The sequence below is a fragment of the Dothidotthia symphoricarpi genome (assembly GCF_010015815.1).
Source record: "Dothidotthia symphoricarpi CBS 119687 unplaced genomic scaffold P153scaffold_13, whole genome shotgun sequence".
In the NCBI taxonomy this organism is placed as follows: domain Eukaryota; kingdom Fungi; phylum Ascomycota; class Dothideomycetes; order Pleosporales; family Dothidotthiaceae; genus Dothidotthia; species Dothidotthia symphoricarpi.
Genome location: NW_022985020.1, coordinates 319,161 through 344,719, shown reverse-complemented (window position 1 = coordinate 344,719; position 25,559 = coordinate 319,161). Strand labels below are relative to the sequence as shown.

The window sequence follows — 25,559 nt, the reverse complement described above, 5'->3', positions numbered from 1 at the left end:
ACCTTTGCTCCTATCGAAGACGGAGTTGCTCTCACAATAAATGGGAGCTGACAAGTTTCTATTGACGATGCAAAACCGCACGACTCTACTCCGCAGCTACTCCGCAGCAGGCAGCATTACGATACGTACGACTTCTTACTCCCTACAGATACACTCTATGCGCTAGGCTCCCGTTTCCCCGTCATGTGTGTCATTTACCGCTGCTCATTGCCTTGGGCGACTACAGCGCCCGTGCCCTAGTCACGATTGAAGTTGTTACTAAGTCGGTATTTGGCACACAAGATCTGAGTTCGTGGAATGTGTGCAATGCAGATAGAGAGACCTAGAGTGTAGAGGTGGTCTTTTGGATACGATAGGCTGTGCAAATGTAATGAACGTAGATAGATTTAATCCTCCAAATGAAATTACAACGACTGTATGTTTTGAGGTGTGAATGACTCCCAACTTACTCGTATGAACACGACAGCCTGGCAACGATTACTTCGGCAGACCCGCGTATTTGCTGCACGTTTCGATGAGCTTCTGGTATGTCTTTGGCTCCTGATTCTGGTCAGTGAAACTCATCAGAGAAGCAAGTAAAAACTTACTATTGCACTGTGCCCTGCGTCGTCAATCCAGTGCAGTTGAGATTCCGGCCATGCCTTATGGAGCTCCCAAGCAGTGATTGGGGGGCATACCACATCGTAGCGGCCTTGCACAATAGTAGCTTGCAGTTGTCAGCCATCATGATAACGAAATATCAAGGGAGATTTTACCAGGTATGTGTCGGATCTTGTCGATGTTTTCTTTCTTCAACAGATCGCCGTCTTCCATCCACGCCTTGTTCATGAAATAATGTGCTTCGATTCTCGCATGTGCGAGCAAATACGCACCGTCGTCAAGCTGTGCAAGGCCTGCTGTGTTGGGGTACAGTGTACTGATGCTGATCTCCCATTTGTTCCACGCGCGCGCAGCGGGATGGCTCACGCTCTCGTCATCAGACATGAGGCGTTTGTGATACGCGTTCACGTGGTCGCTTCTTTCCTCCTCTGGGAGGAAGTTCATGAACTCGTCAAATGCATCGGGCCATAACATCGATGCGCCGCCGGGCAACATCGTCCAGTTCGTCTCCAGACTCCTTACCGTGAAGATACCACGTAGCACTAAAGAGCCCACAGATGAGGGATGGGTTTGCGCATACGCGAGCGCAAGAGTGGAGCCCCAAGAGCCACCGAAGACGACATGCCATTTCGGGATCTGGAGATGTTTGCGTAGAGCTTCAATGTCGGAGACGAGGTGCCAGGTTGTGTTGTTGATTGTGTTTGCGTTTGGCTTCGAGTTCCCGCAACCTCTTTGATCTAACAGAACGACGCGATAATCATCTGGGTTGAAAAACTTGGCGTTGTTCTTTGTGATGTGGCCGCCAGGGCCGCCATGGAGATAGATAGCTGGCGAGGGGTTAGTTAGTGGGACGAGATTTCGAGAGCATGACGAAGTTACCGGGGAGTCCATCCTTCTTGCCATATTGCTCGTAGTATAGTTCGTGGACTTCGTCGACTCGTAGCCAGTCGGTGTCCCAGGCGTCGTCGTGTTCATATCCGGTGGGTTGAGGTGGTTGGCCCATATTTTTACTTCGATTTTTGAATCTCCAAACTCGTTTGCTTGTTCTATGGTTCTCGCAGCAGAAGAGTCACAGTTGCTGACTTAGGGGTGAGATAATGTTGTCACGAGTGGGGTGATTAACTTAGTATACATGTAGTTAGCTCACAGATTGGTGGGGATGTAATAGACACCACCTTCCTAGTCAGGCACCAGGCCCCCATCCTCACGTAAGGATTTTTTCTGAACTGAGGGCTTGAATTGATACAATTGTGGTGAATCAGCAACTGGAGTAGAGGTGTGGGGCATCAATTTTATGACACTAGTGCTAGCCACGAAACATGTCATTGTAGCCCGATGATCAGCAGGAAGCATAATTGTTGAGACGCCCGCTGCACGCTGTTCTCTAGTTGTGGACCAGGCACCACAGCGGGGTTCACACGCAATCTGTTGCATGTAGCTGTATACCAAGATCCTATGTTGGGAAACGCGACAATGAAGGGAACGCGTCTCAGGGTCCAGATACGCGACGCGTATTCCCTGCCGGCTAAAACTACAGCGCCGACAACATTGTCTCTCACACGATTGAGGCAAAGGTGTGACTTCTTTCAAACAGAGTCTGGCCAAACGATTGGGTCCCATCGATTGTCAGGACGCAGCGGTGTACTACCCCTCCAGCCTATGTGACGTTATATCAGCTTGGCATCTGCCCCGCCAACACAAGCAGGATCGATGATGAAGAGCTGAAACGCCGGCGCTAACAGCTTTATCAACACGCACCTAAACGTCCCCTCTTCTCTTTCTACAACATACACTTGGGGGATACACTCATCCCTCTTCAACTAGTCAATCAAATCCAGCGAGCACCATGGCGCCCAAACTCCAGGTCAGCGACATTTGGCTGCCCTGCCTCATTCTACTTGTCTTCTGGGCCCGCCCCACGGCAGCGTTTGGTGCAGGTAACATTGCCAGCTTGAGCGCCATCGAGGGCCAGAACTGGCGCCATGGAGACATTGAAGACACGCTGCTGACGCTGCTCATCTCGAGCCGCACGGGGAAGAAGTTCAGCAAGATGGACGTCAAGCGTGTTTACTTTGGTAACTGGCTCAGAGACTACTCCCAGGCTGTCGACGTGGGCACTGTCAAGGCGGTGTCGGCAGAGGCCATTCGTCTTCTGCTATGGGTCCTGGGCTTCCTCAGCTTCGGATACGGAACGAAAGAGTTCGAAGTCACGAGAGACAGGCTGGGCTGCTACAGGCCAGAGGAGCACATCGACAACCCCAAGGTGAGTGAATCCATGCCCAATCACATGTACTCGTGCTGATTTACCAGGATTATGCCGACAACCTCGATGCCCGCGACTACGACCGCCGCCTTCGAGGCCCCGTCGACGAGGAACGCGAACTGAGCATCAACGAGCGGACGGGTCTCAAGAACTACATTGCATCGGAGGATACGGGCATAATGACGTCTGCTGGCATGGTCCGAGATCTGCTTCGCCGTTGCATTGACCTCGGTCAGCGCTCTGGAGGACGTGGTCCAGACTTCTACGAGGCTCTTCGTCTTCTAGGCACTGCAACCCACTGCATGGAAGACTACTCTGCACACTCGAACTACACTGAGCTTGCCTTGATCGAACTTGGCGCCACTGACGTATTCCCACACGTCGGACGCGACACCAGGCTTCACGTTGAGGAGGCTGGCAAGGAGGTATACCCAATTGTCACCGGCACCTTCGGCGGTGTTGATTTCCTGCACTCTGTATGTGGTGAAATTACCGACAAAACCACCCAGTCTGAACTCCAGGAGCTCGAAGGAGCTATCACGGATGCCGACCGAAAGCAGAACAAGAGTCAGATCAAGGAACTCTTGGCCAAGCTTCCCGACGGTATCTTTGGCGGCAAAGACGAAGCCGGTAAGGCAGATGAGCTCGAGTCGAATGCCAGTGCTGCTGCCATGAACAACCTTCACGTTACGCCCTTAGAGCCTGAGGCTTTCACTCAGCAGGCTGGTGAGCTTGTCAAGCAGATCTATCCCATTATGGAGTTCCACGATGAGATCATGCAGGCGATTACTGAGTTCATCGAGAAGATCCCTGTCATTCCAGATCTTATCGAGGAAGTCCAGAGCCAAATCACCATCTTCGTCTTCAGCCTGCTGGCTCCGTACGTCTTGCCTATCCTGAATCAGGTCAAGGCCGAACTTGAGACTGGCTCAAGCGAGGTTATTGCAAGTTCGCGTGAGAAGCAGTACATCGTTTTCAACGATGATCGCAGCAGTGACCCAACCCACAGCATGTTGTCCAAGGATCACTTCTCAAATATCCTCAACGAGCCTGCCGGTCAGGTTGCTTCGGCCGTCTTGAAGTGGGCTGTGCCCCAAGTTGTTAAGTGTTGGGACGGCGAGGCAGACTCAGAGAGGACTATCGATCTCATCATTAACGCCGTGTTCCACCACCCTGCGTGTGTCCGAACTCAGGATCGTGAGGTATCACAAGGCCGTCAGATCATGTTCGACACCGTCCGACAGTGGTGGGAGTCGCATGATCGACAACAGCAACGTAGCCTCACACAGAAACTCAGTCGCGAAGGCGTGCAGAACGGCGAGAACCACAGAGGAGATGTGAGTGACAAGGGCCATGGCTGCTGCAAGCCGCTGGGCATGGCGAACGATTTCTCCGGCGTTTCCGGAGGCAAGAGTAACCAACAAGCTCAGCAAGTCGGCAACCAAGCTGGAAAATTTGCTAGTGAAGCTGTCGGAGGTGGCGCTCTTGGAGGCCTTGTTGGAGGCTTGGTTGGTGGAGTTGGCGCCTCTTTGCTCAGCGACGCATTCAATGACAACGAGACGAACACCCAGAAAAACGAGTACCAGGGGAACGACGGCTCTTACACTCAGTCGTACACCGAGTCTGGTCATCACCGGGGATCTTCCCGGGGCGATTCTGACCGCTATGGTGAAGCTCAGTACAAACAAACCCAGTTGCCCAGTGGTGGTCGCCGTGAAGAGTACTCCCGTCACGAACAAGACGACCGAGGCGAATCATATAGCTACCAGCAACGCGTCGAGACTTCGGGTTATCCTGGATCAGGTGGATATGAACGTCGTGAGGAGCGCCATGTTCAAAGTGGAGGTGAATGGAAGACTTCAGAGCGCCGTGAAGGGTTCGACCAATCCGGACAATTCTATGCCGAAGAAGACGAGTGAGTACCTGCCTCGAGACGCTAGCTGGGGCATACTAATTCGTGGACAGGAGACGTGGTAAGTCGAAATCCAAATCCAAGAAGCACTCGGAAGACGACGATAGTGAAGATGATGATGAGAAACGCGCCAAGAAAGAACGTAAGAGGCGTGAGAAGGAGGAAAAGGAGGAGAAGAAGAAACACAAGAAGAAACACGGCAGCGGGGATGATGATTCTGATGACGATGCTGACAAGCGTCATTCAGGTTCGGGTGAACACAGGCGCCGTTCGCAAGATCGCGACCAAGAGCACAGGAGGAAGAAGAGCAAGAGCCCCGAACGCCGCTCGGGCGGCTATTCGCAAGGGAGCGGCGGTTACGGTGAAGAGAAACGATACGGCGAAGAGGGTCGTGGAGGGTCTGGATACGGCCGAGAAGAAAGCTCTGGATACGGTCGCCAGGAATATGGAGGCCGCCAAGAGACTTCCGGCTACGGTCGTGAAGAGCAATCGGGATACGGCGGTGGCCGTGAAGAGCGCTCAGGATATGGTGGTGGCCGTGAGGAACGTTCAGGATATGGTGGTGGTCGTGAGGAGCGCTCAGGATATGGCGGTGGCCGTGACGAGGACGAGTATGGTCAAGAGTCTCACGGACGTGGACATGGGCGTCGCCGTGACGAAGATGAAGACGAAAGTTCCCGAGGGATGCCTGGCGGATTTGGTGGTGATGATGGTGGTTATGGCAGGAGGTATTAGTATCTTGGAGTACCCTGATAACCCATGCCTGAATGCGCAATGGAGGCTCGTAGCCTGACCTGATGACTGATGAACTTGGATCTTGGGTTTGAATAGTCTACCTATGAAAAGTTACATTTTTTGTGGCAATGATTGGTGTTCAAAGAGAATATGCTCTGAATGACATTAAACGATGATGCTCGTCTTTAAAACTTGGTAGCTCATGTACTGTACAATTTCGGATCGAGTCTGAGTACTGAAAAACCCAACATCAGCACGAAGGCCCTGTTAAACGTAACAACGCTTCTTACATAGCTTCGCACTGCCTGACAGATCCAGGTGGCGATGTGTGCTACGCAGTTTGATGGTGTTTAAGGGTTCATGATCTGCAGCTTTCTATTTTTAGTGATCTCCAGCCACTGACATATGGCAGCGCGGGGCAGCCTCGTGTTTGCGAACTTGAAGTGTCGTTCTTGCATTCATCTGTTCACTCGAAATCTTCAGAGGCCAATTCTGGTTGGAACGCATGATACTGGATTCGCCTTAGCTATGTCTAATGCTTTGGCTTTGTTGCCAACCGCTAGTGTGTACGAAGTGCGTGCTGGTGTTAGCCTATGTGTCGTAAAGACGCGGTGAGAAGACGCGGAGTGGGGCAGCGCGCATAAGCAGGCTAAGCTTTCAGTTACAGCTCAAAGGATCTGTTGCTCTCTCTTTCTACACAAGCTATTGCCAGTCAGCTGTAGTTCTTACATTGATCCCATTGCTATACTCAAACTACCCTGCTTGCATCATGGAAGCCATCAAAGACAGCGTCAACAAAGCTCTCGAGCAGCTGCACATCACCAGCCCTGCTAGCCAAGGTATTCCAGCGAAGGAGCCAACGGAGGAGCAGCTCAACGAGCTCAAGTCAAAGTACGAGAAAGCAGGCCAAGCGCAGGTTTTCGCGTTCTACGACTCGCTCTCCACTGCTGAGAAGGCAGGCCTGTACGAGCAGCTCTCCAACTTCAACCCCGACTACATCAACGAGATCACCGAGAAAGCTCTGCACCCCGCACACACCGAAGATGCCTCCGAAGCGAAGCTCGAGCCTCTCCCCGTCGAAGCCACATCATCCGTCACGGACTCGAAACAAGAGGATTTGGACAAATGGTACGACAGCGGTCTCGAGCTGGTTGCCGAGAACAAGGTTGCGGTGGTGTTGATGGCTGGTGGCCAGGGTACACGATTGGGCAGCTCGGCACCGAAGGGCTGCTATGACATTGGGCTTCCGAGCAAGAAGTCGCTGTTCCAGCTCCAAGGCGAGAGGATCAAGAAGGTCGAGCTTTTGGCTCAGAAGAAGTATGCAAAGGAGAACGTCACAGTGCCATGGTACGTCATGACCAGTGGACCTACGCGCGGACCTACAGAGAAGTTTTTCGAGGAGAACAAATACTTTGGGCTCAAGAAGGAGAATGTGGTCGTCTTCGAGCAAGGTGTTTTACCTTGTATCTCGAATGAGGGCAAGATCTTGCTGGAGAGCAAGTCAAAGGTTGCTGTTGCCCCCGACGGCAACGGTGGCATCTACCAGGCTCTCATCAACTCTGGCATTGTTCAGGATATGGGGAAGCGCGGTATTCAGCACATCCACGCATACTGTGTCGATAACTGCCTGGTAAAGGTAGCTGACCCCGCCTTCATTGGCTTCTCCGCTTCAAAGAGTGTCGATATCGCGACAAAGGTCGTCCGAAAGCGAAACGCCAAGGAGTCTGTCGGTCTCATCCTGCAGAAGAACGGCAAGCCAGACGTGGTCGAGTACTCAGAGATCAAGGAAGAGGATGCTGAAGCCAAGGACTCGAAGAACGCAGATCTGCTTAAGTTCCGTGCGGCAAACATTGTCAACCACTACTACTCATACGGCTTCCTGGAGAGCATTCCTTCTTGGGTGAAGGATCTGCCTCACCACGTTGCTCGCAAGAAGATCCCTTTCGTCGACACCGAGTCCGGCAACACCGTCAAGCCAGAGAAGCCAAATGGCATTAAGCTTGAGCAGTTTGTCTTCGACTGCTTTCCCCTTCTGACGCTCGACAAGTTCGCTTGCATGGAGGTTAAGCGGGAGGATGAGTTTTCACCGCTCAAGAACGCGCCAGGCACCGGCGAGGACGACCCTGAGACCAGCAAGCAGGATATCATGGCGCAGGGTAAGAAGTGGGCGCAAGCTGCGGGCGCCACTGTTGTCAGCGAGGACCCGAAGGCGGGCATTGAAATTTCGCCTTTGATCTCATACGTAAGTCGACCTTCCTTTGTTGTCCTCTATCCATCACTCCGTAATACGGTACTTGGCTGTTGAATACTTTCAAAGCCGTCTCGTAACTGGTGTAGTCTTTCAACCCATTGATGTATCTTGCTAACAATCATTTCAGGGCGGAGAAGGCCTCGACTTTGTGAACACGCGCACGATCAAGGCTCCAGCGGTCATTGAGTCGGAGGAGTAGAGCGCTCTGAGAGCTCGCATCGGCATTGCATAGCATAATTATCGCCCTATGGTCTTGGAGCAGCCACGGTTCAATCGTGTTATTGTATTGATCCCTCTGGCCAGGGCAAAGATCTTACGCTGTCCATTCGTAACTTCATATCATTGTTGAATCAATGGAACATACCAAATGACTCCAATGAAGCCTAAGTCTACTATTATTTCCTTTGGAGTACACACCATGTGCACTTCAAGCATTTCGAACTCCCAAAAGGAATTACTGTTTGCCATCGGTTTGGTGAAACCTCCTGCAAACCTCTTAATGTGACGATGATTTATGTCATCATGCAGGAACACAGCACGTGGTCCAACGCGCCGAGCTTCGAATATGGGAGCAGCTCTTGTGCGGGCGGCAGAAGCGGTGGGTCTAAATGAGGGAGCCATGGTTGCAACCATACAGGGGGCAGTGATAGTGCGGCGTATGCAACGTGATAGGAGGCTCAAACTCTCCTAGGGTGAACGAGGCAAGGACCGAACCACAATTTGGACCCCTCATGCCGTGTTGCGTGCAATTCGACCTCGGGAAAGGCCAAATTGCGCATGTCACTAGCGCGCCAGGGACACAGTCAATCAGATGTCTTCTGCCTGCAGCCCAATCTACATACCTCAAACTCTCACACCACACATTCCAAGATTTCGGAGGACGGTTGCAGTTGTGTTGCTGAGGGAAGGACTGGAAGATTGAACGTATGTCGCGCCCGCTTTGCACGCTTATCGTCGTCTTGCGCATGCCGCTCGGCGCAAGTTGCTCCGCACCCGTGCCCCTCGATGCGTCGAAAATTCTGAGACTAACAGATCGGCACAGGTGAAGAAGGACTTGCTTGAAGAAGAAAAATAAGCACACGAAGCAGGTACTTGCGCCCCTTGTTTCTGTCACCAATCCCCCTGCGCCTTTCCCTACGCACACCAAGCAAGCAGACATCGTCGCAAACGCAACGTTCAAAACCGCCCCTCGTTTCGCTTGCCCGCAACCTTTTTACCCGCACACCCCACAACTCGCAGCCCAGTACTCACACCTTTGTGTAGATTTACGTGGAGGAATACTCGACATGTCTTCTTTATCTCGTCGCGCGTGCTTCAAGTGCGGCAATGTTGGACACTACGCTGGTGAGCAGCCCTCGCACATGGCGCTTTCGGAGGCTGTACCTGCGTCGCGTAGCCGCAAGCTGTGGGGAATATACTGGGGCGAGACAATTGGCTGACGCATGATTACAGAGGTGTGCTCCTCATCCGAGAGGCTCTGCTACAACTGTAAGATCCAGCCCGCGAACTACGCCTGAAAGCGCATACTGACTTTGATGTAGGCAAGCAGCCAGGCCACGAGTCTAATGGATGCCCACACCCCCGCACGACCGAGAGTACGTCATAACACATCTGCGCCCCTCATGCGGCACGAGCATTCTACGATCTGTGCTTGGAGGGGCTGTCTCGAACGCCAGAGAGGAATAAAAGACTGACAAGCGGACAGCCAAGCAGTGCTACCACTGCCAGGGCCTCGGACACGTACAGGCCGACTGCCCGACTCTGCGCCTGAGCGGAGCTGGCACCAGCGGACGCTGCTACAGCTGTGGCCTCAACGGTCATCTTGCCCGCAACTGCCCTAACCCAGGAATGGGACGCGGAGCCGGTGCTCCTCGTGGCGGCTTCGGCGGCTTCAGGGGCGGATTCGCTGGAGGCGCCCGCCCTGCCACTTGCTACAAGTGCGGCGGACCAAACCATTTCGCTCGCGACTGCCAGGCTCAGGCCATGAAGTGCTACGCTTGCGGCAAGTTGGGTGAGTACAGCATTCCAGGTTGGAGTACAACGTCTAACATACTCCCAGGTCACATCTCGCGTGACTGCACTGCCCCTAACGGCGGCCCGCTCAACACCGCTGGCAAGACCTGCTATCGTTGCGGCGAGACTGGCCACATCTCTCGCGATTGCACCCAGGCTGAGGTGAACGGTGACGGCGTCCCCATTCCCGTCGCTGCTGCTGTACAGCCCGTAGTCCCCACCGCAGCTGTCGCTTAGGCGATAGGCGGCATGTACCATAAATGTCACCACGAGTAGAATCGCGGTGATAGTCGAAACATATTCGACACATCTGGATTTTCTTGTTTCACCTACGTGTCTTCACAATCGTTTTCTTAGCCCTTCTCGGTACCATGCCGGCAAACTTCACGCAACCACGATTACATCGAGCAGGACAACATTTCACGATTCCTACGCTGATACCCACGAACGTTATATCTCTTGCTTTATAACCATCACATACCCATACTTTGAACAGACGACGGCTTGGTGAGCTTGGACGGCGGTTCTACGTCTTTGCATGTACTTCTGACGGACTGCCCCTTCGGTGGAGGGATGACTCGCTTGGATCTCTTGGATAGACTGGGGTGACCGAGAACCTGGAAGGCGGCTGTGTGTGGTGGTTTGGTAGCGGAAGATGGATGGAGGGATGGGGGGTATGGAGGAAGGAGGTGTAAAGAAGATGTTTGTGTTTGTCGGAGCCAAGTTGGCGTTGTCTGCCTCTGGGACTCTCACGTGCACATCCCCTGTATCTTTGTATGATAAACGTACATTGTACTATTTACCATTTGGTACAAGCTGGTTATCTGCGTGTCTACTCGCTTTCTGGCACGAGGTTCTATACATCTAGGTAAGGATGGAATACACTAAACGCATACATTACGATAACAAGTCGACTCCAACATACCACGCAGTCAAGGCCGCACTGTGTCAAGGGAAACGACACTGCTCGCTCTTTATTATCCTGTACTGTATTTCAAGGTATTCGAATGTCAGGTCGTCGGGGTGGATTACCGCACCTTCCTCGCCGGACGCAGGCATGGGTTTCGCGCTTAGCGTGCTTTCCTATTATGACCTTTTCTCAAGGCTCACTCTGGCAGACCTGTTCCAATCTCCACCCTCGCTCGTTCATCCATTCATTCTTCTCACTCGGTTCACTCTCTTACACAACATCCATTCAATCGCTCAAACTGCATCTTTTCGTCTCTCATTGTTTCGGTTACTACCTGCCACCATTTAGACATGGCCCCATCATCAGTCGCCAGTGACGATTCGAACAACGACGTGAGTGAACACCTCGACTGTGAGGTGCCGCAGCTGACTGCCTACAGGACAGCTACATTGTCGACATCGATGCAATCCAGGCGCATGGCATTGGTGCTGTTGACATTTCCAAGCTCAAGGCCAGTGGCTACTACACGATTGCTTCTGTGCATGCCGCGACCCGTCGAAATCTGTTGAAGATCAAGGGCTTCAGTGAGATCAAGGTCGACAAGGTCAAGGACGCACTCGCAAAGTGCCAGGTAAAACCATTCCTCTACCTGACCTCACACGGGAGCCTCACTGACACTCCATGCAGCCCTCTGGAGGTGGTTTCCAAACTGCACACGAGCTTGGCCAACAGCGAAAGCGTGTCTTGAAGCTGTCAACTGGCAGCAAACAACTCGACACTATTCTAGGAGGGTGAGTGCTTGCCATGACATTTCTTCTTTGAGTACAGTGTTCATATTGTGCAGTGGCTTCCAGACGATGAGCATCAGCGAGGTCTTCGGAGAGTATCGTTGTGGAAAGACCCAGTTGTCCCACACCATGTCCGTCATTGCACAGCTTCCGAAGGACATGGGCGGTGCAGAAGGCAAGGTCGCGTACATTGGTGGGTGGATCCTCGTCACTGCTGAGCTGTATCTGATAACATTATATAGATACGGAAGGCACTTTCAGACCGGAGAGGATAGCTCAGATTGCAGAGCGCTTTGGAGTTGACCCTGAGACTGGTAAGTTATATTCACTGTTATGTGGTCCTGCTTATAGTCTCCAGCTCAGGACAACATCACCTACGCGCGTGCCGTCAACTCGGAGCATCAAATGGAGCTGTTGAATAAGGTTGCCGAATTCTTCGTCGGTAACGAGTATCGTCTTCTTATCATCGACAGTATCATGGCTCTCTTTCGCGTTGATTACACTGGCCGTGGTGAGCTGAACGAGCGCCAGCAGAAACTCAACCAGTTCCTCTCCAAGTTGACGCATGTTGCTGAAGGTATGTTTAACATCTACTTTCTCTCATAGATATACTGATTCTTCTTAGAGTTCAATGTCGCTGTCCTCATGACGAACCAGGTCCAGAGTGATCCGGGAGCCAACGCCCTTTTTGCTGGAGCAGATGGTCGCAAGCCTGTCGGTGGCCACATTCTCGCCCACGCGTCTGCTACCAGGATTCTGCTTCGCAAGGGTCGAGGTGAGGAGCGAGTCGCGAAGATCCAAGACTCTCCAGGTACGCCACATCGCCCCATGTGCGAGATTCCTTTACTAATCTTTACACACAGACATGCCCGAAAAGGAAGCAACTTACATCATCACAAATGGCGGCATCAACGATCCCGAGAAAGTTTGATGTGTTGGCTACGATCTCTGCATTTCCGGTTAACGTAAGGTTGTTTATTTACGATGTAAGGAAATAGCATGTGTTTGAGGATATCAACGTTTCGCATGCTGCATGATCGGCGTTAAGGAATTGCTTTGTAGTCCGGTGTCTCCATATAACGAACGAAAAAGCTCTCTGCCCCCTTAGGAGGTCACGCACTGCTCCAATTGCATGTGAGCAAATAGACCGAAAATCTACATATTCTCGAAATCAGGTCCAAGGTTTTCCTTGCTGTTTCTTGTGGTGTACCCAATCCATGCGTCATATTCGGTAGGGGCATCATCCTCGAGCACTTCAACGCCTGGGTGTTTCATGCGTCATATTTGTGTACACTGTTTCGAAGTGGAACAATGAGGCCTGGAGTGGGTAAAGGATGGTAATGGTAGTTATGATATACCAAGGAGCAATGACGTGAGGCACGACCCGGATTGGGAAAGGATCTTGCAAGTAATCTTCCTAACATATGCATAGATATGGTTGTTGTAGCACGTCCCTCGCGTCTTCGCGGATTTGGCCCGGCTTTATTTGACCCATGCCAAGCCAATGATTATGAATGGTAAAATGGTAACGTGACTACGCGACGCGACGCGGGGTTGCCTGTTTCTTGAACGAGCTGCGCGGCGACCCACCCACACCAACAATTTACTTTCGGTGCACAGATCATTCTCAGCTGCAATACGGCATTATGACTAACTCTGGGCACGATTCTGACATCAATGCCTTCTATCTGCGAATGCCATCATGACGGGGATCCGGCTCCGCGACGCCGTTTGTGACAATCGGTCCTTCGCGGCTTGAATTTGCCCCTCTCAGGGGCACGGCATCCAGTTTCTGGACGGGTCGCTTTCCAGGACGGCGACGTCTCCTTGATTCGCGGATTGACGCGATGTGCGGGCGATGGCTATTGCACGGAAACTTTGCTGCATGGGTTGGTCAAAGCTTCACCCGTGTGGAACCAAAGTTTGTGCAAGAGAACGGCAGTCATCTCTTTAGAATCATCCTGGCTTGTGCATCTAATGACTTCAATTTCAACAGCGACCAAACAACGCGAGTATTGAATGCTTTCTCGCGCTGTTATTTTCCATATTTCTATGATGCCTTCCATGAGCACTGTCGTTCTTTGTTATTCCGCGCCTCGTTTCACAACCCTTGCACAACTGCGACGCGAACCAGGTCGGGCTGAGCCCTAAACTCCGCCCTGACTCTTCGAGCCTGCATTCGGCTAAGAGCAACATGTGATATCGCGTCGGCGTGTTCGACTTTTCGACGCGATTGGACGCGTCTTGCATTCACTTTGAGTCCCATGTCCTTGGGAGATAGCGGCCTCCTGGAGGCACCGGGTATATATACAGACGTGCGTTCGCTCATTTTGCCTGCTATCATCGCCCTTTCTTTGCCCTTCGACGTGTCTGCCTAAGGATCCCCATCGGTTGTTTTGGTTGCGTGGCCATCGTCGTATCCCTGTTGCCTATGCTCGAAGGACTATAAATATCTGCTATCGCTCATTCACAGCATTTGTTCACTATCGAAGTTGGAGGATCTCCACTATCATTCACCATGTTCTCATCAAACCGCACACGACAGGAAAGCTTCTCGAAGCACCGAGCAAGCAAGTCGAAATCGAGCAAGAGAGCCCCATCCTCGTTCAAGGACGCACCAAAGAAAGTAGAGAGGCTCGTGCAACAAGCTCAAGCTTCATCACCAAAGTCGAACCAGACATCGCCGTCGTTGGGCAGGTGAGTTCATCAACCCTTACGTGTCAATTCGAACGAATTCACTGATGATTTTCATCAGCGCAATCATCACTATCTCGGTCGGCCGCGAGCAACGCCTCTTCGCAGCACACGAAGATGTTCTGTCCCACTCTCCTTGGTTTCAAGCCGCCTGCAACGGCCAGTTCTTCCAATCCTCCAACAAGCGAATCGATCTTCCCGACGAGGAACCCGAAGTCTTCTCCTCAATTCTCGAATACCTTTACAAAGGCGACTACTACCCTCGTCTCGAATACAACAAGAAGCGCAGTAGTTGGTGTCTCGAAGACGGCGGCAATGGAAACGGCACCAGCGAGGCTGTGGTCAACTCTTCTGCCGGCCCAATCCTAAAGGATACTATCATATACTGTCAGGCTGAGAAGTACGGGCTTCAGGAGCTGAAGAAGCTTGCTCTGAGGAAGCAAGGTCTTCAATCTGGTGTTCAATGCTCCACCATCCTGACGTCTGCTCGCTACGCGTACGCCAACACACCCGACAGCGACTCGAAGCTTCGAGCACACTACCTTGCACTCATCATCCGAGCTCGACACACATTCAAGCGCAGTGGCACTATGCAGAATGAGATGGAGAATGGCGGAAAGCTGTTTTTCGACTTGTTCGTCGCCATGGTCAACCATATGGACGACTTGTCGCCACGCTAGGCTCCCATCGCGGGTCTCATCGGAGAGCTTCTCGTCCCCGCTTGCTTCTATACCTGTGACTCTGGTCCAGCTTCACTCCACTCGTTATCCATATTCCGACCTCTGCCCGCGTTCACATCGGTCCGTCTTCTACACCAGTTATCAGTATCAGTATCAGTATCACCAACACCAATCTTGCCCTAATGACCTTATCACGACACGCACATATCGATGTCGTATTACACTTCTTGTACATATATCCAGCCTCACGGCTACACCGCTTCAGTCCAAGGCTTGAACTCCTCATTTCCTATTAAGTCTTCCCGGCGTTTGGGTTCAGAGATATCACCCCGGCTTTTCCTCAACCTACCTTTGTACTATACTGTTCTTTCTCTATCTCCGTCGTATCTCTTCCGTCCGTATCAGGTTCCAAAGTACTCTTCTTCTCCAAGCTATTGCGCCACAAGATTGTTTGAGCGTACCGCGGCGCACATCGTTATTATGTTTCTCTTACCAGCCAAACACTTGCACGTGCCTATGGCGTGGCAGTCCCTGGGCTGTATTCACTTCTTCTCTTCACAGTTTTGGGATAGGTTTGCTGGTTGTTCATGTAGGATGGATGGATGTATCAAATTGGGCTTGTTTCCCAGGTCGGTCGGTCTCAAATTGCAGGAATGAGGGCTTGGATGCGCTTTTCTCGTTTGGACTTGGGTGCTGGGCGTCTGATGATAGTTCACCGTTATGAATCAAATTGTGAGCAGAGCGTTACGCATTCTTCATTGCGACCATGCTTGTGACTTCGTGTGACTTTGCGATGATGCAAGTTGACAGTGGTTGTTTGGGATGCGTACTTGTTCACATCTGTAACATCACATCTGCATCGCTCAGGCTATCCTGAGTTCCGTATCTCCAAGTAGTCTTCCAGTTGTCACTCTACATGAATCTATCCAGCACACAATCCCATCCTTGGCTACGTCCAATCTCAGCACCCCAGGAAAGCACAACCAGAAGTCGTATCGCAGATATCACATCTCAATAACGAAGGGGAACAAGTAGACATCCAATCCATCCAACCCCCATGAACCACAGTTCCCAACCGATGGACTCCTGCATAACTCGCTACCCCATGCCACAAATCGCCTCCCATCAAAAGTCACAGCTCGCATCTCTACTGCCCGTATCATCACGCGCTATTTCATACTCTGTCTAGAACGTACACTCGCGTGAAGCACTAGAAACAGTATGGCGAAGGGGAGACTCGGAAGAGACCCCAGCATGTCAAATCACTAGTAATAACAGGGATATCGAGACGAGTGGCTCAGACGCCAATCTCCACCTCTGATTTGAGAAGTACTGTTTCTGACTCTTCAGCTTGATGTTATAACGCATGTCCTTGTAATATTATATTCTGAATCACGGCCAAGACTAGAGTATGCTAATCTAAACACTACGGACAGGTTAGTAGCAAACCAAGCATTAAAAGATGCAGACAGCAGAAACAGTGAAGCTGTGAATACGTTCTCTTGAATACTCATCGAGGGAATCGGCGGTGGGACGGATTGGGCTACACATCTGTGTGCGTGCGAAGATAAGAAACAGGACATATGTACGCCCATCAACTCATGATATCGCATATCTCACGCGAAACGACACGGGTCTACCAGGCACACTTGGGACACGCATTCCGTTATCGAAAAGATGTGATAGCTGAGAAGACTGCAGGGTTCCAGGCTGGGCCTCGATTGACTCACCATACAATATGTGAACGGCCTCCAGCAACTACTGGTATCCCCCTGCTTGGCAGCAGGGGGACCAAGCTAGGGGAATTACAGTTTGAAGGAGAGGGCAAAAGGAGTGCTGGTGGCGAGCGGGGTACGTAGATGAGTAGGGCGGGGATGCGTACGCGATATCAGCTGATAGGGCGATACCGCGTCTGGACTGGCTGGACGCGACGCGGGGCAGGAACACTAGGCTCGACGCCAGCATCATACGAGACAAGCAAGGAAACGGGTGGAATGCAAGGTATGACTCTGATTTCGGGTATATCGCTACTTCTTTCGGTTGGGTCGCCCAGCCAATGCGCGTCTCCCTTCGTATGCAGCATGCGCGTTTTGTTTTTGCAGGCTCAAGTCGCGTTGGCCTGGTAATTGTACTCTAGCCGAACATCTACACTGACCAGTGATGCGCCGTGAAGTGCGACTCGTGGAGTGGGGTTACGATAGATGTTGGCCGGAGAAGTTCGGACATCAGACCCTTGTGCCAGGGAATGCGCCCTTTTTGTTCATGACAACGATTGCATGTTCCCTTGAGATGTATCCCTTCATGAGCCCCTGTGAGAGTGTTAGCTAAAAACAACGCGCAACGATTAAGTGTAATAAGCCATCGCATAGCAAGGCTGCCTGGATGGCGTGGGAGGGTACATGACTGTCTACACCAACGTGATAAGGGGAGATGATACGTACCTTGTAGATCTGGTTTGCCAGCAAACACTCGACCTCGTCGTCCTCCACTGTCTGGCCACCCATACTAAGGGCAACCGCAAAATGCACGACAGGGATTCTAGACTTCCTGATTCTGTCCTTGTCCGTTTGTCCTTCCTTCAAGTCATCAAAGCCCGCAGCCAAGTACACTTTCCGGAGGAGATTCCGCAGAGCGATGTCGCGACTTCGTTCGAGAGTCAAAAAGATGCGTCGCCTGACAAACTCGGGCTCACCGTCTGCGAGGGCCTTGTCAAAGCCTGTGAGGTCGCCTCGCTTGATGCAGGACACGAGCGGTCCGAATATGCGTTCTAGACGTGGTGACTCGGCGAGGAGAGCAGCCGTAGGGACGGAGTGCTGCGTGATGAGACGGCAGGGTATGAGGTATGTGAGAATCAGCCTGCTGGTATTAGCTGGCTGTATGGAACCTGAGTGAATGATGGGAGACTCACGACTTGTTCTGCTCGGATCGCACCCAGCATGATTCCCAAGCCTCTTGCAAGCTCTTCTCTGCCTAGTTGACGTTAGAACGGCTCCAAGTCTACGGCTGCCGTTGACCAACCTTTGCGTAATCTTCCTGCAAGAAGGCGAGAACACCAGTGTAATATCTGTACGTAACACGATGCGCTTTCGGATATAGTTGAAAGGGCGGCAGATCATGCTGTGCTTCAATCGATCGGACAACGTTCTTCGAGAGACTGATAGCGTTTAGCTAAGAGACAGGTCAGCAGTCGAACGCGCATTTGCCTGCTGAGTGATGACTTCTACCTTGAAGTACGTCTTGAATTGAAGATTGGCTATGCAATAGACGCCCCACTTGCGGGACTCGGACAAATCTGGGTTTCTGAAGGGGGTCAGAAACGGCAAGGAGAAACGGAGTTGAAGTGATGGCGCACCTGTCACCAAGACAAAGAGCAAATATCCTATTGAACACTCGTGCCGCCTCCTCGAGCTTCTCATTCCGTGCAGCTGTGCTCACGATATCGTCTGAGAAGCCAGCATTGAATGTCGCTGGCTTTGCTTTGGCCAGATACTGATCTGCCTTGATAGCAATCTTCCTCAGGTGGTTTGCCGTGAAATACAGTGTAAAGATAGCCCATGGCGGCAGGAGTCCGCCTGAGATGTGCTTGATAAAACTACTTGTCAGGTCTTTCCAGGCATCATACACAGCGATATACTGGCGGTCTCCTAGTTTGCCCTGGTTGGCCGCCTCGTCTGCTTTTATGATCTCCTTCACGGCACGCCAGTAGCATACGATGATGTCGACCCATGCATTGCTCTCCTTCGCCGACATGCGTGTGCCTTTGTTGTATTTGAGTGCATTTCGAACGTCACCTTCAACCCTCTCATCGTTGGACGCGCGGTAGAACTCGTAAAGTCGACCAGGATTTTGTACTGGCGCAAAAGGACTGAGAAACTCGGCGACTGGCTGGGCCAGACCTGTGGCATGGACTTGGAGGAAGGGTGCAAGAGCGGCCTGCATAGCTGCTTAGTGTTTAGTGAAGAATTTCGAGGGCAGATGTCTGTTTTGAGCGTCACAGAGTGTGGTAGTGTGAGCGCGACTACACAGACAAGGACTAGACAATGCGCATTACAGGGAGAGACGTTCCGCGAAGCTTGATGGTTGATGGTACTCTTCGAGTTCACCATCGGTGTTTTGGGTTGCCGACTGGCGTAGCTGCACGCCAAGCAGGGTCGCTCCTTCCAGGCTAGCGTCCACACAAGCGAATTCGACACACAACTTCAGATCGCCTGGCCTTCAACACCACGACAACTCAACGGGACTAACCTCGCAGCACAATCAAGGTCAGTCATATCCGCGAATTGCTGTCTGTCCAAATTACTAACGCTGTGTAGATGGGTAAGCCGCTCTCTCTCCCGTTCTCGCGATCCGTCCAGCAGTGCAGCCCATGGAAATTTCGATCGAGCCCTCAGGAACCGTTTCGATATCTACACCACCGCAATTGTCTACTTTAATTCTCAGTGGCGACGGCTGTGCGCATCAGTGTGTTATGGGGTGGAAGAGGTCGAATTGAGAGGGATGTCCGATGACAAGATGGAGATGAATACGGCGTACTCTAAACGTCCCTGCAAGTCGACACGTGCGAAACGACATGCCTCGACAACGATCCGCTGACGACGCTCGCTACAACTGCTGGACTCGATGCAATGACTACACAATGGGCGCAATACTGACTTGACCAGGTCGCTTCCAGGAATACCAGATCGTTGGGCGCCATCTGCCCTCCGATGCCAACCCTACCCCCAAGATCTACCGCATGCGCATTTTTGCGAACAACGTGGTTGTCGCAAAGTCGAGGTTCTGGTACTTCCTTGGCAAGCTCCGCAAGATCAAGAAGGCCAACGGTGAGATCATCGCGGTCAACGAGGTGTGTAGCAAACACGGCGCGTGAACAAGTGTTCTGCGTCATCCAACGTTAAAAAAGACCTCGATGCTGATTCGTCCCAGATCAACGAGAAGCGCCCCCAGAAGGTGAAGAACTTTGGTATCTGGATCCGCTACGACTCGCGCTCCGGTACCCACAACATGTACAAGGAGTACCGTGAGATGTCCCGATGCGCCGCCGTCGACGCTCTCTACCAGGATATGGCCGCCCGTCACCGATCCCGCTTCAGGTCGGTTCAGGTACGCTATCATCGCCGCAAACACCCACAACACTCGACTAACGTTCGTGCAGATCCTTAAGGTTGTTGAGCTCGAGAAGACCGACGACGTCCGCCGCCCGTACATCAAGCAGCTTTTGGTCAAGAGCCTCAAGTTCCCTCTGCCCCACCGCATCAACAAGAAGGCCGGCAAGAAGATCTTTGCTGCCAAGCGACCATCCACTTTCTTCTAAGCGTGTTTCTCATTATGGAGTGCGGTCTGGATGGGTTGGGAATGAATGGGCTTCCCTCGGTTATGCATGCTTCACAAAAGAAGTACATTAGGAACGAATGAATTCCCTGATACCACCATCCGATCTGTCGAGTCGCGTGATGCCCTTTAGGCCTCTCAGGGTCTTGGGGATGGGGTCAATTTTGCACGATCGAGAAATACAACGCTCCAGAGAGCATGAGCTGGACGACCTCGACTGTATATTGAGGGTAGAAGACAATGAAGTCATGATTCAATCTTTGGCCTCCACAATTATGTATATTTTTGACCCGCTTATTCAAAGTTTAGGCCCTCCTGCCGGGTTCACCTTTGCCCTTCCACCCGTGTCAATTGGCACCCACCACGGATAGCCAGTTACCTTTGTGTTCTCCATCGTACCCGTAAACTCGGCCGGCCTCTTTTCCATGAACGACTTGACCCCCTCGTTATTATCCCTACAATCAACATTAGCATCCCGTACACGCACCGTCCCAACAATGTCAACTTACGGCGACCCAAACAACCCATAAATAATCCTCGAATCCAGCAAATGCTGCCCCTCCGCACTCCCCGCATCCCTCCACATCATCTCCCTCATCAAATACGTACTAACCGAACTCGTATTCCGCACAACCTCCACCGCCACCTCCAACGCCTTAGGCAGCACCTCCTCGGGCGTATCACACAGCTCCGCAAACAGCCCATCAAACACCCTATCCCCCGCCCTACCCACCCGCCCCGTCGTAACCGCCTGCACCGCGCGCGAATACCCAATCAAGCGCGGCAGGAAAAACGACGACGCGGCCTCCATCACGATCCCGCGCCGCGCAAATACAAACCCGATTTTCGCGTCCCGGTATGCGATCCGTATCGCCATGGGGAGGGTTAGCGTTATCCCGACGCCGACGGCTGGGCCTTGGATGGCGGCGATGGTCGGCTTGCGGCTGTGGTGGATTGCGAGGACGGCGCGGCCGCCTCTATCGTAGATCGGTCAGCCATGTCTATCCCCATATACCAAACATGGAAACAGGATTAAAAGACCCACCCATCGCGATGCCCCCCCACCCCCTCCTCCTCATCCCCCTGATTAAACCCAACATCCAGATCCGCACCCGCGCAAAACATGCGCCCCGACCCCGTCACCACGATGCAGCGCACGCGCTCGTCGGCGTCGAATAGCGTGTATGCTTCTTCGAGCTCGGCGCGCATTGTGTCTGTGAAGGCGTTGTGGTGGGTGGGGCGGTGGAGGGTGAGGATTATTATGGAGGGTTCGGGGGGGTGGGGCGTGGTGCGGATTGTTTGCCAGGTGCTGTTGAGGGAGGTGTAGTTGGGTGTGGCCATTTTTGGGGGTGTTGGGGGGTGTTGACTTGTGGTTGTTAACTTGGGGGTGTTGCTTTAGGATTATTGGTAGATGGCTGGGCGTGTGTATGTTTTAGGCATGAATGTTTTGTTGTGTGATCTGCGGGTTGGGATGGGGTATGCGGGGAAGGGGACCTCGGCTGGACGCGGACGCGTTCGACGTCGTTGGAGTTGGGGTTGAGGTGTGTGTGTGTCCAATGGGAGGGCTGCGGAGGATTGAGTGGTTGAATGGATGGAAGAAAGCACGACTCCTCACAAGTTTTGCAGAATGGACGAATCTCAGTTCGGTTTTGAACGAATGATGAGTGGATGGCCTACCCATGGCGTGACTTCAGGGCAAAAGAAAGACTGCAAGCAAAAAGAAATTCATGCGGAGCGGTAGCAGGAGCAGTAGCGGGATCAGAACGTGCAAATCATCCATTTTTGTTCTTGGTAATCTTGTCTGTTTCGCTACAATTACACACACACATCACTACCGTGGTATCTTCACATCATCCCCCCTCCATGAACCCCCATCAAGCACAAACCTCCCCCTCCACAAACGCCCTCCCAATCTCCCTCGCAATCCCCAACCTCAACACCCTCACCACATCCGCCCCCTTCGCCCCACGCACAAACCCCTTCCGCCAATCCCACGCGCGCCGCCCCTCATCGACGCGCCCACCGCCCACCAGCACAGCGGAGCTCTGACCCAGCCCAAAGTCCATACTGCCAAGCATGGAGTACTGGTCCGACGACGAGGCGGCCGTGCTATTAGACAGGGACTTGTGCAGCGCGTTGTGTGTATCTGGGGACGAGGGGTCGTATGCGGCAGCGAGGGCGGTGGCGAGGACTTCTTCGCACTGGGCGCGGATCAAGCTGGATGAGGTGTCTAGGTCTTCGACTGCGGCGAGGAGGTCGTATAGGTGGCGGAGGGTGAGAGTGCGTTTTGGCTCTGGGGCGGGGGGTTAGTATGTTGTCGTTTTGTTTTGTTGTGCTGGGGAGGTACGTACGGTTTACGAAGACGAGGGCTTCGCCTAGCAAGGGTAGTAGTACGTCGACTTGCACCACAGTCTCGACCTCCGGGTCATACAGACCGCCGCGTATGCTAGATGCCGCGCTCGCAATGATGACCATAAGCGCGTTCGCCGCTGCACGTTTCCGCGCCATGGGCCCGTGTGCGGGCTTCTCGCCAGGCTTCAGCAGGACCTCTTCGTCTCTCAGGTCGTAGTATTTGCGCAGTGTGGCGTAGCCGCTGAGATGATTGGACAGGAGGGCCGCGGCCTCCGGGTCGAGGCTTGCCAGCTTAGTCAGTGTCTGCTTGGGCGAAGTGACGAGTGAGGCGAGCGAGGGGTCGAGGTCGGCGGGCGGGGGGTAGGCGACTGATTTGATGAGGCAGTGTGCTACGAGGACGCGGAGGACGTCTTGGATTTTTGGCGCGGCGTGGGCGCGCGCGTAGTAGAGGAGGGTGTCGCCGTAGTTTTGTGTGTTGGCGCGGAGGTGGTCGGCGTATTTCTGGGGGTGTTAGTTTGGGGGGTGTTTATACTTTAAGACTTGGAATGGAAGACGTACCAGAGCGATGGTCAGGGCGTGCTGCGATAGACCCATGTTGTGGCATAGTTGTGTGATTTTGTCTACTCGCGTGGCTGACTCGAGGGGGAGGTCGACAAGCAGCCGTTCAACGCGCTCACTGGCTGTCACGGAGTCGTCGAGTCTTCCTAGGATCTGGATCGCCAACTCCCAGCCTTCTCGAGACTGCTGGCCATCTTGACCAGAGATCTCGCCCTTGGCCGCTAGTAAGTCTGCGTAGGCGATGAGCAAGTCATCCTTGGACACGCCCGATCGTTGTGGCCCGTTGTAACTCAGCACCATGAGGTCGTCCTGGTTGAACTGGCCCATGATGTCGTCTGCGCGCACAAACCACTCTCCCGCACTAGCAAGTTCCGCGACTGCTGAAGCTACCGTGAGCGACCAGCCTTGGAGTATTCGCAAGACACCCTCAATGTTGTCGTCTACGATGCAGGCAATTCCCACTTCGAAGCGGTCGGTGGCATTGACGCTGAAGTCTTCGTCGCTGTTCTCAATCACTGCAGCCAAAGCAGACGACAAGCGCTGGCAGTATGCCTTGACAGGAGTGACATCGACGGGACGAACTCGTTGTGAACGCATCAAGGATCGACGACTCGCGGCAAGGCTTCCCTGGTGAACATCCTCTTCTTCTCCGTTCCACCATATCGCAAGCCCTAGCACAGCTTCGATCCAGTCAGCCGAGATGGCAAGGATTTGCTCTTCGTTGCCCAGCAGAAGCTGGTAGAGATTGCGCAGGTTTTCGTAGATGGACCACGGCACTTTACTCTCTGCCTTCCGACTCGTGACGCTCAAGTGGAAGCTGGCCTGCGATTGCGAGATGCCGAAATGTGACGCTTGGAAGGGTTGGGTAACGGCGTGTCGGCTGGCGCTCTCGCCTTCTGCAAAATCCTGGAGGTTGGCATAGGCCTGGTGGGTGCGCTGTCTAAAGATGCTCCAGTCGTGGCCCTTGACGTCCCAGTCATCTGAAGCCACCGCCGGGCACTCGCGCAGGAGGTCGATGGCGGTGCGGACCGCGTCGTTTGCATGCCGTAGGTGCGATCCCGTGTATCCAGCGTCGCCCAATCCATCTTCTTGCGCTGTTGCTGCGTTCTCGAGTTTGGCACCCTGGAGCAGCTGCAGGGTCTTGTCGAAGTTGCCCCGGACGGCAGACGCCTGGACAGCCTCCCAGAAGGAGGGATGCCGCGAGTATGCGCGCGATTCCTTCAGAACCAGCTCCACCTCGGACACGGCCGCGTACGTGTTGTTGAGCCAGCTGAGGAGGACTTTGGGGATTGGCGTGAAATGGCGCGCTTCGGGGCGTGCAGGGGCAATCGACAGGGCGGTGCTTCGCTGGTTGTGTGCGATTGGCGGCGGGTGGTGGAGGGTGAGTAGAAGGCTGGCCAGACGGGAGGCGTTGGAGAGGGCAGCGGCCGACGATGCGCCTGCCTTGGACGATGTGCGCGACGCAGCCTGCCACGACGCGACGAGCTTCTGTGCGATGTCTGAAAGCACGCCTATCCTTGTTTCTGGCGAGTCCGAGTCGAGCGAGGCCTGCACCTCCCCCGCCAGGCGCTCTGTCTCCAGTATCACGTGGTCGGGCTCTTGCAGCGTCGCGCGGTCGACGTTCGGTGTCAGGCCCTTGGCCAGGGGCAGCAGGTCGAACTGCGTCTGCTTTGCGCCGGCCCGCACCAGCATGGGCCCCTGTTCCAGGTCGCTCGCGCTGGTGTGGGAGACGACCGACTGCGAGAAGCGATTCTGGGCCTTTGCGCGTCGCTGGGCAGAGAGGCGCAGCTGCTCGTCGTCTTCGTCGTCGTCGTACTCGTCGTACTCGTCCATGTCGTCGTCGTCTTCGCCCTCTTCCGACCCGTACTCGTCGTCGTCGCCCGGCCGCGGTGGGCTGCTCGGCACGCGGTATCCCGAGCTGGTGGTGCGGCCGCGCGCTGTGGTAGGGCGGCCCGTGGTCGACATGCCCATTGATCCTGCCCCGACGCCCTCCAGGTTGTAGCCGTGCTTCGGCGGCGAGCTGTCGAAGAGCGACGTGTTGAAGTTGTAGCCCGAGGGCTGGGTGAAGGTCGGGCGCGCGTTGTCGAACAGGTCGTTCATGGCTGGGGGCGCTCCGGCGGGCGTGGACGTGGAATAGAACAAGTCGTCGCGCGGCTGGCCGGCGGGCGTCGTCGAGGGCGGCGCGTTGCTGCGACTCTGGCGGCGGGAGTTGGGCGTCGAGGGTGGTGTCGACGACGGTACCCGGAACATTGCTGTTGCTGTTGTGCGTGGTCGACGGAGCTCCTACACCAAAACAAAGACTCAATTACGGTAATGTATTAATTACGGTAATCTTGGGTCGAATCTAGCCAGGATCCTGCAGGAGCTGGTTGGGCGAGGCGGTCTTTGTTCGGCCGTGGTCGCCGTCGCACACGATAATCTTCGCCGGCCGACGAGACGAGCTGCAAGACGCGCGCGCAGATCCCCTAGCGC

At 53.6% G+C, this 25,559-nt stretch overlaps 10 protein-coding genes across 10 annotated transcripts; 5 read left to right on the top strand and 5 right to left on the bottom strand.

Moving 5' to 3' along the window:
* Positions 1-42: 42 nt before the first annotated feature.
* On the bottom strand, positions 43-1,642 carry P153DRAFT_367881 (proline iminopeptidase). Its single transcript, XM_033668377.1, has 4 exons — positions 1,480-1,642; positions 756-1,427; positions 588-706; positions 43-540 (listed from the first exon to the last, which is right to left on the bottom strand). Exons 1-4 carry the CDS (start codon positions 1,601-1,603, stop codon positions 478-480), a joined length of 978 nt encoding a protein of 325 aa, XP_033522344.1. The 5' UTR covers positions 1,604-1,642; the 3' UTR covers positions 43-477.
* Positions 1,643-2,070: 428 nt separating this feature from the next.
* Positions 2,071-5,688, top strand: P153DRAFT_319087 (Het-C-domain-containing protein). The gene is made up of 3 exons (XM_033665074.1): positions 2,071-2,863; positions 2,911-4,778; positions 4,829-5,688. The coding sequence occupies exons 1-3, from the start codon at positions 2,447-2,449 to the stop codon at positions 5,508-5,510; spliced, it is 2,967 nt and encodes a 988-aa protein (XP_033522343.1). The 5' UTR covers positions 2,071-2,446; the 3' UTR covers positions 5,511-5,688.
* Positions 5,689-6,177: 489 nt separating this feature from the next.
* On the top strand, positions 6,178-8,331 carry P153DRAFT_367879 (nucleotide-diphospho-sugar transferase). Its single transcript, XM_033668376.1, has 2 exons — positions 6,178-7,752; positions 7,889-8,331. Exons 1-2 carry the CDS (start codon positions 6,280-6,282, stop codon positions 7,958-7,960), a joined length of 1,545 nt encoding a protein of 514 aa, XP_033522342.1. The 5' UTR covers positions 6,178-6,279; the 3' UTR covers positions 7,961-8,331.
* A 926-nt stretch (positions 8,332-9,257) lies between these two features.
* On the bottom strand, positions 9,258-10,340 carry P153DRAFT_44724 (uncharacterized protein). Its single transcript, XM_033673205.1, has 2 exons — positions 9,815-10,340; positions 9,258-9,757 (listed from the first exon to the last, which is right to left on the bottom strand). Exons 1-2 carry the CDS (start codon positions 10,030-10,032, stop codon positions 9,400-9,402), a joined length of 576 nt encoding a protein of 191 aa, XP_033522341.1. The 5' UTR covers positions 10,033-10,340; the 3' UTR covers positions 9,258-9,399.
* Positions 10,341-11,375: 1,035 nt separating this feature from the next.
* Positions 11,376-11,825, top strand: P153DRAFT_367877 (uncharacterized protein). Its single transcript, XM_033668375.1, has one exon. The coding sequence runs from the start codon at positions 11,602-11,604 to the stop codon at positions 11,773-11,775; it is 174 nt and encodes a 57-aa protein (XP_033522340.1). The 5' UTR covers positions 11,376-11,601; the 3' UTR covers positions 11,776-11,825.
* A 2,165-nt stretch (positions 11,826-13,990) lies between these two features.
* Positions 13,991-14,846, top strand: P153DRAFT_294408 (uncharacterized protein; the record flags this gene model as incomplete). Its single annotated transcript, XM_033663956.1, has 2 exons — positions 13,991-14,169; positions 14,228-14,846. The coding sequence occupies 2 exons, from the start codon at positions 13,991-13,993 to the stop codon at positions 14,844-14,846; spliced, it is 798 nt and encodes a 265-aa protein (XP_033522339.1).
* Positions 14,847-17,071: 2,225 nt separating this feature from the next.
* Positions 17,072-18,785, bottom strand: P153DRAFT_386926 (uncharacterized protein; the record flags this gene model as incomplete). The annotated part of the gene is made up of 6 exons (XM_033670587.1): positions 17,072-17,155; positions 17,288-17,702; positions 17,755-17,816; positions 17,865-18,014; positions 18,071-18,146; positions 18,199-18,785. 6 exons carry the CDS (start codon positions 18,783-18,785, stop codon positions 17,072-17,074), a joined length of 1,374 nt encoding a protein of 457 aa, XP_033522338.1.
* A 240-nt stretch (positions 18,786-19,025) lies between these two features.
* Positions 19,026-20,204, top strand: P153DRAFT_44428 (60S ribosomal protein L18ae). Its single transcript, XM_033673204.1, has 5 exons — positions 19,026-19,108; positions 19,160-19,163; positions 19,508-19,692; positions 19,773-19,949; positions 20,002-20,204. Exons 2-5 carry the CDS (start codon positions 19,160-19,162, stop codon positions 20,158-20,160), a joined length of 525 nt encoding a protein of 174 aa, XP_033522337.1. The 5' UTR covers positions 19,026-19,108; the 3' UTR covers positions 20,161-20,204.
* Positions 20,205-20,419: 215 nt separating this feature from the next.
* Positions 20,420-22,009, bottom strand: P153DRAFT_342948 (enoyl-CoA hydratase/isomeras-like protein). Its single transcript, XM_033665989.1, has 3 exons — positions 21,223-22,009; positions 20,687-21,154; positions 20,420-20,632 (listed from the first exon to the last, which is right to left on the bottom strand). The coding sequence occupies exons 1-3, from the start codon at positions 21,516-21,518 to the stop codon at positions 20,476-20,478; spliced, it is 921 nt and encodes a 306-aa protein (XP_033522336.1). The 5' UTR covers positions 21,519-22,009; the 3' UTR covers positions 20,420-20,475.
* Positions 22,010-22,051: 42 nt separating this feature from the next.
* Positions 22,052-25,505, bottom strand: P153DRAFT_342945 (uncharacterized protein; the record flags this gene model as incomplete). The annotated part of the gene is made up of 3 exons (XM_033665988.1): positions 23,088-25,505; positions 22,529-23,030; positions 22,052-22,470 (listed from the first exon to the last, which is right to left on the bottom strand). The coding sequence occupies exons 1-3, from the start codon at positions 25,335-25,337 to the stop codon at positions 22,052-22,054; spliced, it is 3,171 nt and encodes a 1,056-aa protein (XP_033522335.1). The 5' UTR covers positions 25,338-25,505.
* Between the last annotated feature and the right edge of the window lie 54 nt (positions 25,506-25,559).

What these genes read in the sequence shown, in the direction of transcription:
- P153DRAFT_367881 (XM_033668377.1), bottom strand. Translation starts at nt 1,603, where the DNA reads ATGGGCCAACCACCTCAACCCACCGGATATGAACACGACGACGCCTGG. An exon ending in CAAGAAGGATGGACTCCCCG is followed by an intron (nt 1,428 to 1,479) that starts GTAACTTCGTCA and finishes ACCCCTCGCCAG; the next exon opens with CTATCTATCTCCATGGCGGC. An exon ending in CAAGATCCGACACATACCTG is followed by an intron (nt 707 to 755) that starts GTAAAATCTCCC and finishes GACAACTGCAAG; the next exon opens with CTACTATTGTGCAAGGCCGC.
- P153DRAFT_319087 (XM_033665074.1), top strand. Translation starts at nt 2,447, where the DNA reads ATGGCGCCCAAACTCCAGGTCAGCGACATTTGGCTGCCCTGCCTCATT. An exon ending in AGCACATCGACAACCCCAAG is followed by an intron (nt 2,864 to 2,910) that starts GTGAGTGAATCC and finishes CTGATTTACCAG; the next exon opens with GATTATGCCGACAACCTCGA. An exon ending in TTCTATGCCGAAGAAGACGA is followed by an intron (nt 4,779 to 4,828) that starts GTGAGTACCTGC and finishes ATTCGTGGACAG; the next exon opens with GAGACGTGGTAAGTCGAAAT.
- P153DRAFT_367879 (XM_033668376.1), top strand. Translation starts at nt 6,280, where the DNA reads ATGGAAGCCATCAAAGACAGCGTCAACAAAGCTCTCGAGCAGCTGCAC. An exon ending in TTTCGCCTTTGATCTCATAC is followed by an intron (nt 7,753 to 7,888) that starts GTAAGTCGACCT and finishes CAATCATTTCAG; the next exon opens with GGCGGAGAAGGCCTCGACTT.
- P153DRAFT_44724 (XM_033673205.1), bottom strand. Translation starts at nt 10,032, where the DNA reads ATGGTACATGCCGCCTATCGCCTAAGCGACAGCTGCGGTGGGGACTAC. An exon ending in ACGCGAGATGTGACCTGGGA is followed by an intron (nt 9,758 to 9,814) that starts GTATGTTAGACG and finishes ACTTGCCGCAAG; the next exon opens with CGTAGCACTTCATGGCCTGA.
- P153DRAFT_367877 (XM_033668375.1), top strand. Translation starts at nt 11,602, where the DNA reads ATGTCCGTCATTGCACAGCTTCCGAAGGACATGGGCGGTGCAGAAGGC.
- P153DRAFT_44428 (XM_033673204.1), top strand. An exon ending in AGATCATCGCGGTCAACGAG is followed by an intron (nt 19,693 to 19,772) that starts GTGTGTAGCAAA and finishes GATTCGTCCCAG; the next exon opens with ATCAACGAGAAGCGCCCCCA. An exon ending in CCCGCTTCAGGTCGGTTCAG is followed by an intron (nt 19,950 to 20,001) that starts GTACGCTATCAT and finishes ACGTTCGTGCAG; the next exon opens with ATCCTTAAGGTTGTTGAGCT.
- P153DRAFT_342948 (XM_033665989.1), bottom strand. Translation starts at nt 21,518, where the DNA reads ATGGCCACACCCAACTACACCTCCCTCAACAGCACCTGGCAAACAATC. An exon ending in GTGGGGGGGCATCGCGATGG is followed by an intron (nt 21,155 to 21,222) that starts GTGGGTCTTTTA and finishes GATCTACGATAG; the next exon opens with AGGCGGCCGCGCCGTCCTCG. An exon ending in TATGGGTTGTTTGGGTCGCC is followed by an intron (nt 20,633 to 20,686) that starts GTAAGTTGACAT and finishes TGTTGATTGTAG; the next exon opens with GGATAATAACGAGGGGGTCA.